General features: G+C 37.4%; 1 protein-coding gene across 1 annotated transcript in view; it reads right to left on the bottom strand.

Annotated features, from left to right (window-relative positions):
- Positions 1 to 16,699, bottom strand: part of LPCAT1 (lysophosphatidylcholine acyltransferase 1) — a 57,766-nt gene that overhangs the window by 30,276 nt on the left and 10,791 nt on the right. The window contains exons 4-7 of the mRNA XM_005153409.3: positions 10,459 to 10,571; positions 9,046 to 9,106; positions 6,491 to 6,549; positions 1,365 to 1,399 (exon numbers count right to left, since the gene is read on the bottom strand). Of these exons, the coding sequence (XP_005153466.1) occupies positions 1,365 to 1,399; positions 6,491 to 6,549; positions 9,046 to 9,106; positions 10,459 to 10,571 (268 nt within the window). The remainder of the gene's footprint in view (positions 1 to 1,364; positions 1,400 to 6,490; positions 6,550 to 9,045; positions 9,107 to 10,458; positions 10,572 to 16,699) is intronic.

Below are 16,699 nucleotides of genomic sequence, written 5' to 3'. Positions count from 1 at the left end.
AGCAAATACTGTAGGACCTACTTAAGACACTATCATTGATTCATCTACTTCCAACGTGACAATTTAATTGAAAGCTGAACCTTTGAAAGTAATCAATGATCTTCTCAAGTTTCCACATTACAGAATCACAGGGTTGGAAATAAAGTTTACCCAGTTCCAACCCCTCTGATATGGGCAGGGACAGCTTCCACTAGACCAGATTGCTCCAAGCCCTGTTCAGCCTGGCTTTGAACACTGCTAGGGATAGGCACAGCTTCTCTTGGTAGCCCGTGCCAGTGCATCATGGCCGTCATAGTGAAGAATTTCTTTCTAGTGTCTAATATAAATCCCCCCACTTTCAGTTTAAAGCTATTCCCCCTTGTCCTGTCACTACAGGCCCTTATAAAAAGCCCCTCTCCAGATTTCTTGTAAGCCTCCTTTAGGTACTGCAGGCTGTTATAAGGTCTCCATTGAGCCTTCACTTATCCAGGCTGAACAACCCCAACTCTTTCAGCCTGTCTTCACAGGAGAGGTGCTCCAGCCCTCTGTTCACCTTAATGTAGACATGTCCTTAATTAGACCTGGTTACCAGTCCAACTGAAGGTGCAAAATTTATTAGCAAAATTCTAAGTTATATGAATCTTGGCTAATTTTCCTCACTAGTACTTAAGTATAGGATTTCAGGTGGGACATTCAAAACAACACGTCCCCAGGAGGATGCTAATGGCAAGCCATTAACCATAGAATTGAACTCCCATTTACTCAGGGTTCAAAATTTCTTGGCTTGATCTTCATCTAAACATTTCACAACTTCAGCTCCAACCCCAACATGAAAATAAAGCTAAACCCCAATTTTTTAAAACAAGCAAGAACTGCTTCATTTAGTATTTTACATTACAGGAACTCGCTAAGAACCTCTAGAATAACATTTTGCTTTTAAAAAATCAAGTTACATTCAGACAAGGTAATGGAAAAAGTATCTCCAAATTCCCTGAGTGGGTTGACTGTTTCCATGGGGCTACACCAATTTCAAACAATAGCCATACAGATTTTATACAGAAACACACCAAATTGGTTTACAGGCAATAAAATACATAAAGCAGAAGCAAGTTGTTTTACTTCAGGTACTTGGCTAAAAAAATTTTAAATAAAAACCTAAAATCCATGCTGCAAATCATTAAAATAGTAGCTGTAGCTTGTTTATACCTGGATTCCACTGAATATTATAATAATTAGGGAATACTAGATAAAAGATATAAATTTATCCCAAAGACTAATCCAGTAACTAGAATTACTACTCAACTATACATGCCTGTAAGTCATGTAAACAAGAACTAATGAAGTAAAGTGATCATGATGCAAGTAATAAAACACAAACCACTTACGCTCCTGGCCCTTGCCATGTCCATGTGATTGTATCCTAGGAAAAGAGGGAGGACAGTTGCAATTAATTAATGCACTTCAAACTTTTGTTACATTATAGATAACTGATGACACATGACTAAAAGGTTCTCATGGAAACTTCAATGCCCTCTGCAAAAGTTCTTAGTCCCAAGAGAAATCAGCTTAGTAATCTACCTCTTAAACATGTAATATCTATATTTAGAAAACAGTTTAAGATGCAGTGATTCTTCAAATGTCGTTAGCCTTGGAAAAGAAAGTTGTTTACTCTAAGATAATGTTGCTTGATATGCATTGTCCATGTATATTTTCCTAACCCACTGTCCCTCAAGTGTCCCTATACTTGGACCTCCCAGCACCAAATATGAACATGCTGTAACACGAAGTGTCTGGGACCTGTGGGGATGACTCACAGGAAATCTGCTCAACTGACATGAGCAGCAGGATAAGTAAGACCTTGTGTCTTACCTCAAACGATATTTTTCCAGTTGCCTTTACTCACAGACATCATATATTCACCTGCCTGATCCAAGAAACAAAAGATAGAAGACTTCTAAACCCACTCATTTACTCTCAGGCAAGACCAGCATCACTTTTATATGACTCAGATGGACCATGTATGCTAAAAGAGGACAAATAGAAGTAAAAGAAATGAACAAGATGCAAATAACAAAAGGGAACAGCGATCTGGAAAGGAGCATATAACAGGGGACAAGAAGGAATATGACAGTAAAGGTCATCCCATTTTTAAGACTAAGAAACTGGGTGGAGAAAAAACTGCAATACTGAGAGACAAGACTGAAGTGTAGAAGTAAGGATCAAAAAAACCTGAAAACAAGTTCCAGCTACTGTTCTGACCAACTGGAAAAGAAAAAAAGTGCAAGTCGCTAACAGAAAGATACGAGGACTTGGTAAATTCAGGTTTCTGAAAGATCAGAGGCATACTTCTGACAACCTACTGAAATTATTCCAGTCTGTTTTAGAGAGTTACGTGATCACATGCACCATGATCTTGAAAAAAATCAAGTCAAACTCATATTATTTTAGTTACCACTTAGAGTAAAAGGCTGTCACAATTAAAATGAAAGAAAGCAACATTCCATAAAAAGTGAAAAATGTGATGAATGCAAATAGATCAACAACTTGGAGAAAGGTCAAAATATAAAGCACTAATAAAAATTTAAATCTTGACTTTTCAACTATTATTTTAAATTAAATTTTAACCAAAATATTATAAGGAACAGTTCTGTATCTAGCAATCAACATACATGCATGAAAATAGACTTCTCCATGCAGTCATCTTTTAGAACTTTAATGTCTTCAGTTTTACTGTTAAACTGTTTCTGGCAATTTTGATGTCTCTGGTAATACTGCAATTAGAAGTCTTACGGGTTGGCTTTTTCCTCCCCACAAGAAGCTTTCATTTACAAATCCTGACATCCTGGCAATGTAGATAGGTGGTAATTTCTCTCACCTGAGACTAGATATGCTACGCAGAACAACAACAGCAATACACATGCCCAACTCGGCTCTCCAAATTGCAACAGGGCAAAAGGAGACAAAGCAAAAAGGGAGCTCTAGAAAACCACCTGGCCTGGGCAACGGATCACTGAACAGCAAACAGACATTTTCACATTCCAGTCACTATGCTGGAAACATAGTCACAATATCTAGTCACAAAACAAACTCAAATAAGCCATGTACCTACCAGCAAACCTGCAAGAAATTCCCAATGTGAATGTCACATCAGACATGCATGCTTTTTCTCACTGAGAACATGAGGATGCAGCAGGGGTGATGGCTATAAATGCTACATAGTAGAAAATAGGATTCTGGTCTGCAAGAGGCAGACCTATTTTGTAGGAGACTCTTGCCAGAATACAGAGTACTTTTATAATAAAAGCAGCAAGCAGAAGATGGGAAGTGGTATATTCTGTACTTAGTTTAGATACCTTTTATATTTATCACAGCTACCAGCTTATCCCTATGAATAGAACTCACTTGATACCATCCTGAGTACACTTTGAAACTTTTGTATCTAGACAATGAATTCTTTGAACTGCCTGGAAGTACACCTTCCATATAATTTTATTTGACACAAGAAGATACTGAGAACAGTGCCAAACATCAAACAGCAGATTGGCTGTTGTTTTATATACTCAGTCAACCATGGTACATCAAAGCTGCACAGGAGATGCTGCCAAACCTCTTATCAAATAGCAGAGTTACCTGTAGATGACATCTGGATATAAAAATACATTTAAAATGGCTCTGTAATATTTAAACATGTAGACAGCCTTTCATAATTACCAGTACTCTGACAGAAAACTCAAATGAAGGAAAGACACAAAGATAACCAGTGCAAAAAAGAATTGCAAAATGACTCCTGTATAACCTATGGATGGAAACATTAGAACAGTTATTTTAAGCAGATTATAGGTAATAACTGTCAAGCATCCAATAGGCAAAATGCTACCAAACTACCTAAACAGAAGAAAATTTTGAATTTTATGTCTAAACATTTTAAGCCTTATAATTTCTTTCCACTCACACATTAAGAGGGGCAACATACTAACATACTACTAAAAAAAAAACACTGATACAGGACCAGAGGCATCATGTACTGGAAATAGTTGTAAGCCCAAAGAAAAAAGGTATTCAGGGAGCAAACCTGACTAGAGAGTTCTTCATGGCAACCAGAATTAGATTTATTCGCTAGAGAAAGCCCAAATTTACATTACCAATCTTGCCACAAGTTCCAGTCAATAGTACTTTCCCTAGTTCTTGAATAGAGTACAAGGAAATCAACATGTAAATCACACACCTACTACATTCACCACAGGCTCTGATCTCAAAGAGCCTCCCAAAAGAGCCAGGTGCACTTAAGTTCAAGAATGTTCTCATCTGTACTGTGTAACTCAGAGCTCTGGAGGTGGATCAGAGCAGGCAGTCCAAGCTAAAAGCAGTGGGGTGACTGAACACAACGCGTATCTGGAATTCACTGACTAAGCAAAGATCTTAAACCCCTTTATAAACCTAAAATTATAACATGCAGTGGTCAAATAAAACAACAGTGTATGCAAAACAATGTTTCCTCCCTACTCTGTTGTTCTTACTTGCTACCTAACTCTTAACCGTACTCTAATCAAACTAAACCTCACCTTCACACATCACATCATGTTCCTCCTTCCTCCGCATTCTAACCTTACTGCAAATATTCTCCAGCCCACCCAAGCTAATCTAAAAATCAAACATTAATAGCAATTATCCCTCCCTCATTAGTGCTTAGTGAAAGTAGACTGTAGGAGGTTAAAAGATTCTGTAAGGCACTGAAAACTAAGCGTTTTAAAGCAATCAAAAGTGGTAGGAAAAGGTAAAGCTCCCTGCACAGATTCAGGCCAACTCTGATGGATATCTATATAAATATTTAGAGTTTGTTTTATAACATTTTGCAGTAATATAAAAAAAAGGAAAATTTCATTAAAATTTACAGTTTTACTTCAATGTAAAAAGCTGACCATCTCTGTTAATAGAACATTAGGAATATTTATTATTAGCTGAAACATTGCATATTATGTACTACAGGCAATAAGGACATTTCAGTATGAAAATGGATTTCTGAAGACTTGAAAATTAACATTTGATAATTTCATATTGTTATAAAGTGTTTAATGCTAATACACCATGTTACTTTCAGTGAAGTATGACATCAGGCATGTGCACATTTGCAACTTAAACTGCCAGTGCAACAAATATTCTTTTCTAAAAGAATCTTTCTTCCTGAAAATAAAACAATTATGTAATGAGAAGTCCCGGGCAACCTGCTAAAACACACTTTATACTATGCAAGAAGAACAGGCAGCTATTCTTGTCACAGCATCCACAAAGATAATTTTGGGCTTTACTACTGCAAACTAGTTGACTGCCATCAAACTGTGCCTCAGTCAAGAGCTAACAGTGCTCTATGTAAATCACCTTTGCTTATATTCTTTTCTTTTTTAATCAAGCATGTGTCTTACACTAACCTTTAAAGTGAAAGAAAGAACAATGGTTGGAACCACTTCAAGCACTACAGGTACCAAGAGGAGCTGAAATCCTTCCTTAGATCAAGGGGTTAAAGGGCTAGTCAAAGAGATCTGATGCGACAGGCATCGGCAAAGGTAGTCCTTATTTTACTTCTGATACTTCTCCCACCCTCTCCTAAATAAGTTCTATTTTTGGAGTGGAGAGACTGGACCTGAAAACATCCCAAGAGGGCTCAAAAAGAAACTTGAAGTATAAAAGCTAGCAAAGTTCTCCAAGAAGCATCTTCTAATTAACCGAGGAATGCAGACAGACAGGATTCTGGCTGCAGTAGGACAAGACAGTATTCACATCAAGTAAACTGAATAATAATTTAAAAAAGCCAACAAAAAACAAAAACCACAACATAAAGCTCTTCTCTGCTTTCCTGTAGACTTGTTCTTGAAGTTGGCAAAGCAAGAATTAATTTGTTTGCCTATATCTTTATAAGCATCTATAAAAATCAATTTATATATTATTAAATACACACTATAATTTGCATTTTACCCGAATCTGATTTATATTGAATGACTACTCCAAATTAGTCAGTGTCTAGCATTCCTTAGCCAAGCACCCAGTGAATGCAAACCATAGACAAGAAGACACCTTATCAAAGTGCTGAAGTCCTCAACATATTACTCTATTATCATTTAGCTAGTTGTGTTAATTTGTGACCAACACCCCCACGGGTAGGGGGTGCAGAAGCGTCTTCCATCAACAAATGACAGCAAGAAAACTTCAGCACACACTGCAGTACAGGGAACACATGGGAACACGGATCCTACACAAGACAAATGTCAGTTTCTGTCAGTTGTACAGTACTTCCTGTAACAAGCTGAGTGTTTAGAAGTAACCTAATACAAGCAGAAACATTTGAGCTGTCTCAGTTAAGATTATTTATACTGCTAGAGGCTTAACAAATGCATGCTTAGCCAATAAGCATTCATTAATGATTTCTAAATTTCTAAACCTATTTACCTAACCTAAAAGATTACAGAAGTGCCAATGTACTTAGAGGAAAATGCCCCATGTTTCCAACTGAACTTACCAGTTTGTTTGGATAACGTAAAACCACTGGCTGTACCGGAACTCCAGGAATGAACGCTCCTAGAAGGCAAATATCACACAATTAATATACAGTGCATTTTGGTACAGAAGTTTAGTGCAGCAAAGAAAAAAATTATACAGTTAATGAGCTGATATGCACAGAAATGAGTTGATACTGGAAAAAATAAGATCTGAAAGTAGCCTTAAAAGTAATCTAAAAGGCAAGCACTGGAGAACGACAATACATTATTATCTTTTCAGCAGATAAATAATACAGAATGCTTGCTTATATTTTCTAATTTATCCTCTACCTATACCTCCACTGTACCTATACTTCTACTGTCACAATCTGTCATGTACGCAAGTCAAAGCCCAGTACCAAATTCAGCTTGATAAATGATTAAAAAAAATATGAGCATGTGCAAGATAGTTGATATATTCCATGTGGTCAACAGCATTTATTGGTGAAGCACCTAAGTTTTGTGATTCAAAAGCAGCTTTCTATTTTTAGCTGAGCAACATCAATTTATAGGAAATTTATCGTCCCCGAAATAACAAAATTAATGTAACTTCTGTTGCTAGTTAGAAAAATCTAACAAAAAGCATTGAATTACAACTATTGTACCTTAGTATTACTTCATTTCATATGAAAATTACACTCCTGATAAATAAGTAGCACACAGTCTGTACATGTCATTTTCTTGGTTTCTAGCAAAAAGAGTGGGCAAGCATGGTCCGTCTCTTGCTCAAGCTTTCTCTAAACATCTTTTCCTCATGAAAACAATTAAAGACAGCTGCACTCAAAACTATATAGTTCATAGCAATTTACTAAGTTATGCCTAATATTTTGGTTAAAACAATAAACAAACAATGGAAGTACACTGTATTCTTCGCATTACATTTTCTTTACAGAATAATTGGCCAGACCTGAAAGAAGCAATTATTAATGTAATACAAACATCTTTAAACTGAGGTTGTCTGAATGAGATCCTGCAGAGATTTGTTTCTTGGCCCAGTGGTACTTTCTATTCAGTCTCCAAAAACAACAGCCTAAGCAACTTTTGAAAGAATCTGAAGATGACAAAATCTGAATGGCAGATGACACCACCACCACTGAAACAAAATTTGAGTAGCTTGACATGTACAACCAGCTTGTACAAATACAAAACCAAAGCACTTTGTAGGAAGAGCAAGGAGTGTAGGCCACATGAAGAGAATGTGGAAAAGAATCGTGATGGAATTTACTTGAATAGAGAGCTGAAGTAATTTGATGTGAGAAATTCTGGGGCAAAGGATTTCTGGAGGCTGGACGAATACAGAAGCAGGTTCCAGTAGGTAAAGTGAGACAGTCAAGCGGCAGAAAGCAGCATGTACTAGACCAAAGGAAAGGAAGAGCAGAGAGGAAGAATGGAGATTGAGGCATAAAGTATATGGTGCCTGGAATGTCTATGGCACAGAGGGAAGGTGTGAAATACAGGCTTTAACGAAGGATTCAGGTTGTTTTTCAAAGCATGGCCAGGATTCAGGTGGAGAGAAATAGAGAGGAAGAGTGAAAAGCATAAGAAGAGGATGCTCTCCTAATCACCACATATTCATCTAAAACAGGCAAGAGTGGGGAGGAAGAAAAGCTTTTTGAGTATTTGTTCAGAAGACAACACTGAGATTCCTTCAGCTAAATGAATCAGCCCAAGGAATCACAATGTTGACTCATCACATGATATTCTAATAGTGATATGTAAGTTGTAAACAACACAAAACACAAGACACACAGTAAGACCAGAACACAATGAGCCAAGCAGAAACCTCAGAAAAGTCGAAAAACACATTCACAATTGCCTTGCTCACTGCAGTCTCCTTATTCACCATCTTCCTACCTACTTCATAAAGTCAAGTTTACATTAAACACTGGTGGTTCACTACAGTATTGGCATGTCTCCCTGTTGCAAATGCAGTTTACACTTGCAACAACGTTCAGAGTTATACCCTCTCCTAATACGATAAGCTAAAGGACTAACTGGAAAGAGCTTAGAATGTGAATGTTAAGTTAAAAAATATTATAAGAAATGACAGCCTCTGTACCAGTGGTATACTGGCAAGATTCTTCACCAGAATGCAGCTCAGCAGAAGAGAGAGGAATCAACCACATACAACACAGCAACAAATGCTGCAGCAGCCTGAAATAGATACACACTGATACCTTAAGCTTTATAGCATATTTTAATGCTGCATGACAGACCCAAAATAGGAAATAGAGGTGGCAAGAGAAAGAAAAAAAGACAACCACAAACAAAATCCCAGTAAGCAACATTACTCCTCCAGCTCATATGCATCTCAGAAGCCAAGAAAAAAAAAACCCCAACTGAATTATCTGTTTTGCTCCACAGTGGAACTCAATCCTTCCCTAGCATCAGAAAATTTATATTCCCATTCTACCCTACTGCAAGATTTTTAACTCAACTTCTGCAACAGCAAGAAAATTACAATGCAAATGGTATTTCAGAAAATGAAGATACAAGAACATTCTGTAGAGAACAGCGAAATGAGTATCATACCTACCAGGCTTGAATGTAATTAGACAGGATCGGTTTGTGCAAGTGCCCTCTGGGAATATCATTATCTTGAAGTAAAAGAAAAATTGACTTTTAACAACTATTTCACTGTGGATTTATTTATAAACACATCTTTTCAAAGCTAACATTAACTGAATACAGTAAAAACAGTTCAGAGTTTAAAAAATAGTGCTCAACAAAGAAGTCAAAGTTCTCTCTTAATAGCAGAAACATTTTTCTTTACCTGTGATTTTTGCCTCTTTCTTGACCTCTGATAATTCTATTCAACTGGAACACTGACAGTGACCAGAAACACTTGTGAGTCCAAGAGAACTTTCACAAAGGATTTTGGTGCTGCTCAAAATAGCATACTCTGTTATGCACCAAACCAAAATTCCTTCAACCAAGCTACCTGCTTACAGGGCAAGGAATGGAAGACTTACTTTCTTTTGCTTTTACTATTTTGTATGTGCACAGATGTCAGAATGACAAAGGCTGAAAATACCTGAACAGAATTCTAACAAGTTGAACTGAATTCAGAGGGTAGACTGTAAAAAAAAATAAAATCCAAAAAGCCAAGAGCTGCTGAAATTTTATGAAGTTACAGAAAAGACATTTAAAGGAAATACACATTACAAGAGGACAAAGTAATGAACTAGAATTAACATTACTAGTTTTAGTGCCCATTCTGGTACTAGCTTCATAGATACTCTGCAAATCACTTCAGCTTTGCAACAGTTTCTTCATCTGGAAGTAAGAAATCTGCTTTGAAATCTATTGAAAGTCATGATGTGAAAGCTACATATTACCTTTCTATCACACTGTTTGTAACTTTTAATACTGTTTACAATATTTCTGTAGTCCAGTATGACAGTTGCTATGACAGTCATCCTGTATCTTTATCTCAGAAATTTACAGGAAGAATGCTTCAAATAGAAAATAACTCCGAGCCACTTATTTTGGACCACACAATGAAAGCACTGCTAACAGAGTTGTATTCCAGTTATTGGAACATCTGAATTGCTTGTGCTGTCATGGCCAGTATCACATCTCCAAAAAATGACAGTATGCCAAAATCCTGAGTATGGTAAGAACACACAATACTCCCCCAGGTATTCTCCTGAGCACCTGACTATTTTCTTCTCAGCGAACTTACCGTATGACAGAAGGTTTAGAATCATTTAATAGAGCTGTCTGTCCACATAATTACCAGCCAGTCTACCCTTGAAACATACTGCAATGCTAAGCCAGTATTTTGTATAGATAAGAATCTTCTATCTTCTAGAAAGGATGGGGTGGGGTGTGAAAATATTATCCCTCACAAACCATCTAAAGCCTCCCACTAGTTAAAAAGTAAACTGCATATCCAAAGCCTGGAAATACCAAATTCTATCTGTCACACAGCAGTAGTATACAGTACCTGTGGCCATTTACCATCAGACTGAGCACGCCTCTTTATTTCTTCAACGGTTTTCCTGCGAGAATCCTGGTCTGACCGAGACACAAACACTGGTCGGATGTATCTGATTAGAGCTGAAGAGGAAGGAAAACAAAACCAGCCTTTATTTCCTCTTTGTTTGAAAAATATTTCCTCCCCTCCCAGTAGTCCTCTGAACAAAAATTTTGGTACAAGTACATAACCACTTTACTATATGACACTGCAAAATTAAATACTCAGTTGAATTATTGCAGTTTTATTGAGATATTTTCATACATTCCTGTAAGGAAAACCATTTTCATAATTTTGGCAATTTCTACTTGAAGTTTTAATAGACCAATACACATACATCACAGATAATTTAAAATATGATTGTGTAAATTATACGTAGTTTTTTGCAACAAATCAGCTGTGTCTGACTATAGGCCATTTCTTCTTACCACAAAAGTCACAAAAATCTGAAACCTGTAGACATTTGCAACCCAGCAAAGTATGTCTCTATGCAAGTGCTTCCAAAACACATTCTCTGAACCAAACTCCCGCTGTCTTTAGAGTTTTTGTCTTCTATGACAGCTCAAATTCACTGAAGATACACCAAAGATACTCCAGACACAGCTTAAGTTATGTTTTTGTAATCAGCATCATCAAAAGAAAAAACATGCTTATTTCCTAAGCCGTCATCTGCATGCCTGTTCCTCATACTAGATATCTGTCATACTCTTCTTGGCTTGGGGGGAAACCTCTTATATATAGCCAGACACAAAATGAGCATGAACAAGTATCAGAAATCAATCCACAATATGCTCCCCATGCAAATCTGTCACAAGGACACTAAGGCCCACTTAGAAAATAAATACCATATACAACTCTTTCACAGTGTCAAAAAGCACAAGGGAAGCATCTTCAAGTATACTACTTCATGCTTTTATTTAAGCAGGCTGTCTTCAAATACCTTTTTATCATTTTTATGTCTTGTAAATATATTCAAAGGTTCAAGAATCACTAAATAATTAACTAATCTATTTGCCTAAAAAAAATAAAAATACAGCTTTCATTTTTCCAGCCACCACAGGATGAGCTCAGTGACACCAGTTGCATAATCTTCTTTAGTCAAGGATAGACTTGTTGCATTAATGGATCAGCAGTGCTTAAAGTGTGAAGAGTAAAAAGTGTAAGAAATTATATCCTGTTCTCAGCAAAAGCTGCTGGTTCTGGTGTTACTTCACTGGCAGTTCAGCCAGCAACTCATCAAAATCCTACTATGGTTCTGTGAAACCTATCTGTCACACTTTACTATAAGTTCCAAACATTCAGACAGCCTCTGAAACACTGCTTTTATCCCACAGGCTGCTGAAGCTTAGGAGATAGTGTATTAGAGAAAAGTTATCATGTTCTTGCACTTTTCCCTACATGCCCATTCTTATATGATATCTATAGAACTATGCTCACTAGGGGACCAAAGCTCATCATGGGTCAGCTGGGGTTTCTGCTGTGGGAATGTAAAAACAAACAAAAAAACCCCAATACCACCATATACAAAAACTAGGAAAAAAAACAAAACCAAACCAAAAACAGGACAAGGGATAAAATATGTGAAAGAAATCACACTTGGTTTCATGGAACCACAGAATCAACCAGGTTGGAAAAGACCTTAAAGATGCTCAAGTCCAACCTTTACCCCAGGACTGCCATGTGCACCACTAAATCACATCACTGAAAGCCTCACCTGCATGTTTTGTCCACTTCCAGGGACGGTGATTCCACCACTTTCCTGGGAAGCCTCTTCCAATGCCTGACCACCCTTTCAGTGAAGAATTTTTCTTCCTAATACCCATAACTATTTGTTTTCTTAGTGATGCTAGTCCTGAGTTTCCCCTACCACTGCAAATTACTATTCTGTAGCAAAACCAGCATTTCCAAGTAAAAGAAAGCAAAAAAAGATTCAAACATCCTCAGCCTTCACCCTGAAATTTCTTTTACATTAGTCCCAACTGATGGAATTCAGGTTACTTCAGGCCAAGGACTGCACAAGATAATTCCAAAGCTCTGAAGCCTTTATCTGAGGATATATTACAAATAGTTTTCTTTATAATACATGAAATTAAGCAAGCAGATAGATTTTACATAGGGCAGTATGACCAAAACATGAGCCTATAGACAACTCACCAATTTGTAGTCTCTAACCACTAATGCAATCTGTATCTGAAAACCAGGCAAGCAAGCATTGTTAACCTGGGAGCTTTACTCTTACAATCTTTCCAAAAAGCAAGCTACTGCAGTGTTACCAAGCACAAAAAAAACCAACCACACGGCATGCTCTCTTACAAATGGACACCACCACAAACTGCAACACACCCACGTGCAAAGAAAAACTATTACAGTATGCTTAAACAGAAGAGACAACTGAAAGTTTGGTTTCCTATAGATTTGTTCTGCCTGCTGAGCTGTATGATATAAAGTAGGCTTCAAGGCAAGTCTGTTTCTTTTCTCCTGGTTCAGACACTATTTTCATGCAGCCTGTAGAACTTACATCTTTTAAACCATCATCTTTCTTTCAAATATGTATGAAGCCATCACTATTTCAGCCCAGCACATCAAAACTTTATGTAAGCACCTTGTCTCTTAAGCTAAGCTTACTTCCTCCAGGATCAGACTAAAAAGCTGACAGAAATCTCAGCATTAAACAGCAACTTAAGATCCTGTAAGACACCAACTACCAGACCCTTAGTGGTAAAGTCCAATAATTCAAGTGAAATTGAAACTCTCATGTCATTAGTAAGAAGCTGAAAAAGTACATACCAAGGAAAGGCTAGCTCTGTGCTTGCCTTTCCTCATACACTTTTTTCATAACCATGTGTTAAAACAGAGCATAAGGCTACACAGATCCTTACTCTCACCATGTATTTTCATGTTCAGTAAATAAGACAGTAATCTGAAAATTCGAAGGCTGTACCAAGTTGATCTATGCAAGAAATAGTCAGAAGCAGGGCCAAGAGTTTGCAAAGAGAAACAGAAACACACCAAATAGGTTGACAAGCTGAGGCTGCAGTCAGAAATTGAGTCAAAACATCTGGAACCCTAGAGACAGTGAAGTAGTATGTAAGGCAAGGAATAAGCTGGACTAGAGCAAAGTCAGACCAGGAGCAAAAAGCAGCATGCATGAAAACACTTCAGACAGCTGGCATACTGAGCTACTAAAGGAAACAAGCAAAACTGTTCAATATGCTTAATAAACAGAACATAATCTTAGCCTTCTCTGCTTGTCAATATAAGTGACCACCCTTAAACTATAAATTCTAGTGGGCAGAAAACCCCTCAATTCACAAAATTGACCTTGCCAATGTCATTATTCCAGCTTTTTCTCTAGCACTGTCAGTCCTACTTGATGTAGTCACTCTCATCCTGTTTCACCTCATTACAAGTGCTCCTGAAGACAGGTGACATGTTGTACTTCACCTTCTTAGGCAGGTGCTTGCTATTTAAACAGTACCACCAGTAATTCCTCAAAACCTCTGCCTTGCAGGGCAGCCAGAATACCATGGATACACTAACCAACAGAAATTTGCTCTAGTATGAAACAGTATGTTTTAAGGGAGCTTGCAAAAATTCTGTATTACTTAAATTAATTGCAGGGTGGCAGCTCCAACTGATTTCAGAACAGTAACTCCCATGCAATCATTTCAAGCACTAGCTGATGCAAAAGCAAAAAGTGCTCCTTTCTGATGAGCTGAACACACACAAATGCTGCCAATGGACTTCTCAGAAATTTAATGGGCTTGGGAGGATAAGGGGGAGGAGGTATTTCACCTGTCTATTTCCAGGCAAATGTGGGTGAGGAAATATCATTTCAAATCAAGACATGAAGCGCTATTTATATAATAAAGTATTGCAACAAAACATTTAAATTATGCTTGACAATTACAGTCATACAGAGTAAAGCTACACTGACATCACCACCACTGGTCTATAAGGTGTCACAAAGCAATAGAATGGTAACATGGCACTGAGTACAGTACTAAAATGTATTCATACACACATTTTTGAGTCATGGGCAGTTACATTTTTCTACCCCTGCAGAATGAGAATGACAGCTGAACCTGAAGCTTTCTCTTGGCCTCTCCCCCAAACACAAAACCCCATCACCAACATTCCTCTGATACACTGAGATGGCAACCTATAAAGCCAACACGAATGGGGTGGACGGTTGGAGGATTAGTTTGCATACGGAACTGATGAGTAAACAATTTGGCATATTTTAAGTTCCAAGATGAAAATATACCCAGCTACCACAGCATAAATAATTCCAAGTTACTTACTTCTTGTCTTTTAGTCATAATTCTCTAGAAATGCCTATAAAGCACTTTTAGAAGGTAAGCTTCAGCAAAAAAATTTTAAGTTTATGAGATGTGGGGAAAAAAGCACCCACAAAAGAATTGATAGTTTTTACAGCACAGCATGATGCTCCCCATTTCCTCTGTAACACTTCTGTATGTACAGAAGTACATATGACATCTTTCCCATTTATACACTTTAGCTAACATAACCCCCCCATTCATTTCACAGGTACTAAGGTTCCTCTCTTTTTCCAGAGGGTGAAGTTACAGATGTCAAGAAGAAGCTGATTTAAACTTCAAGCACATCACCTTAAGCTTAGTTTTTAAAAATTCAGATCACTAAAGATGTGGTCTGAAACACAGAAGTAGTCAATAAATTTGATTTCATGGGGATTTTGTCAGACAAATCCTTTTTCCTTCTTCCTGAAGTATTTCTGCAGTAGCACCAATCACCTGAGCAATGAAAAGTAACTTTTACCCAGGCTGCTTTACCAGCCAAAAAAAAAAAAAAGACAGTGAAGTGTAACTATCCAGAAATTATGCAAATAGCCTGTCCTGCCTCAACATGGGGTCCAGAAGACAAAACAGGAAAGTTTAAGGACCTCTGCTGATGAAAGAACTGATCTAACTTGTTCAGCCAATGTAAAGTGCAATGGATTCCTGGATGTCATCTTCGTTGGGCTGCACACTTTCCATTAAAGTGGTGCAGTGAACTTCACATATCCAACCTACCAAAACTCTGGAAAGTAATTGTGTAGAATACATACATGTCCTTCTTCAACATTGTGGTGATGTGCTCTGTCTGTTCTTGCATTCTCTACTTCATTTTCTTTACTATTGACCACTAACTGCAGAAGTCATAACTCCATCAGATCAAAAGAGTATTTTTTAATATGTTTTTTCTTTCTTTTTTCTTTTTTTTTTTCCCCCTACAATGAAGGAAGTTGTCTGAAAAAGTCACAAGACTTAAGTCTGCTTCCAAAATTGGCCTTTGTGGTCCAGGAGAGCTGCCTTTAAGTCAGAAAGCACAAGAATACTCAAACACACTTGCGGAATATTTCCATGAAAAACAAGCTTTCAATCAACTGGACTTAAAAGCAGATCAAAAGCCTAATATTCCATGACTGGCAAACTAAGGGTACAATAATAATAACACAGGCAGCTGCTCCAGAAACCTATTAAAATACTTCTGAAACCAATCTTGGTAACCAATTCACAATCAGATCTTTTTGTGCCTGTTATAGCACCTGATCCCTCTGGCACACAATGTACAGTGTCTTGATAAACATTGCCATTCCATCAAAAAGGCAACTTGTCCACATCATGTTTGGATATTCTGAATGAAGATCTACTCTTCACTTAAAGTCCTCATCCTTGGAAATGATCTTCAGATATCTTCCGCTGATACATTTTTTTATATGCTGAATTCTGCTCAGAGTTAAATGGATGTATGTTATCCAAAACTCCCCAGAAGATTCTGAATGACCATTAACAAGACTCAGTTAAGAAATCACAAGGTTAGAATTACCAATGGCTGGCTCCAAGACTTCTCTGGAGATGCTACAACAACTTTGCAAGATTTACGAAACTGAAGAACATCATTCTGACCACTGTGGGGGAAGTTCTAGATGAATTTCTAGAGTGTTGACAATTCACCACACACCCCAAGAAAAACATGACCACCTTCTCACAGATAGCATAAAGAGAAATACCACTGGTCCAATTACATTAAATACATGGTGTGTGTGTGTGTGTGTGTGTGTGTTTGTGTAGAGAAGTGTAAATAAGTACATTGGAACTAAAATACCGGATCAAAGGAGGAGAGGATGGTCAGTATCAACTGCTTCACAGAAAACCTCTTTTAAGCAGTAAAAGAAAATATCTCAACA

The sequence above is a fragment of the Melopsittacus undulatus genome, chromosome 1, assembly GCF_012275295.1.
Source record: "Melopsittacus undulatus isolate bMelUnd1 chromosome 1, bMelUnd1.mat.Z, whole genome shotgun sequence".
In the NCBI taxonomy this organism is placed as follows: domain Eukaryota; kingdom Metazoa; phylum Chordata; class Aves; order Psittaciformes; family Psittaculidae; genus Melopsittacus; species Melopsittacus undulatus.
The sequence above is the reverse complement of the archived record's forward strand: the minus strand, read 5'-3'. Positions and strand labels throughout refer to the sequence as shown.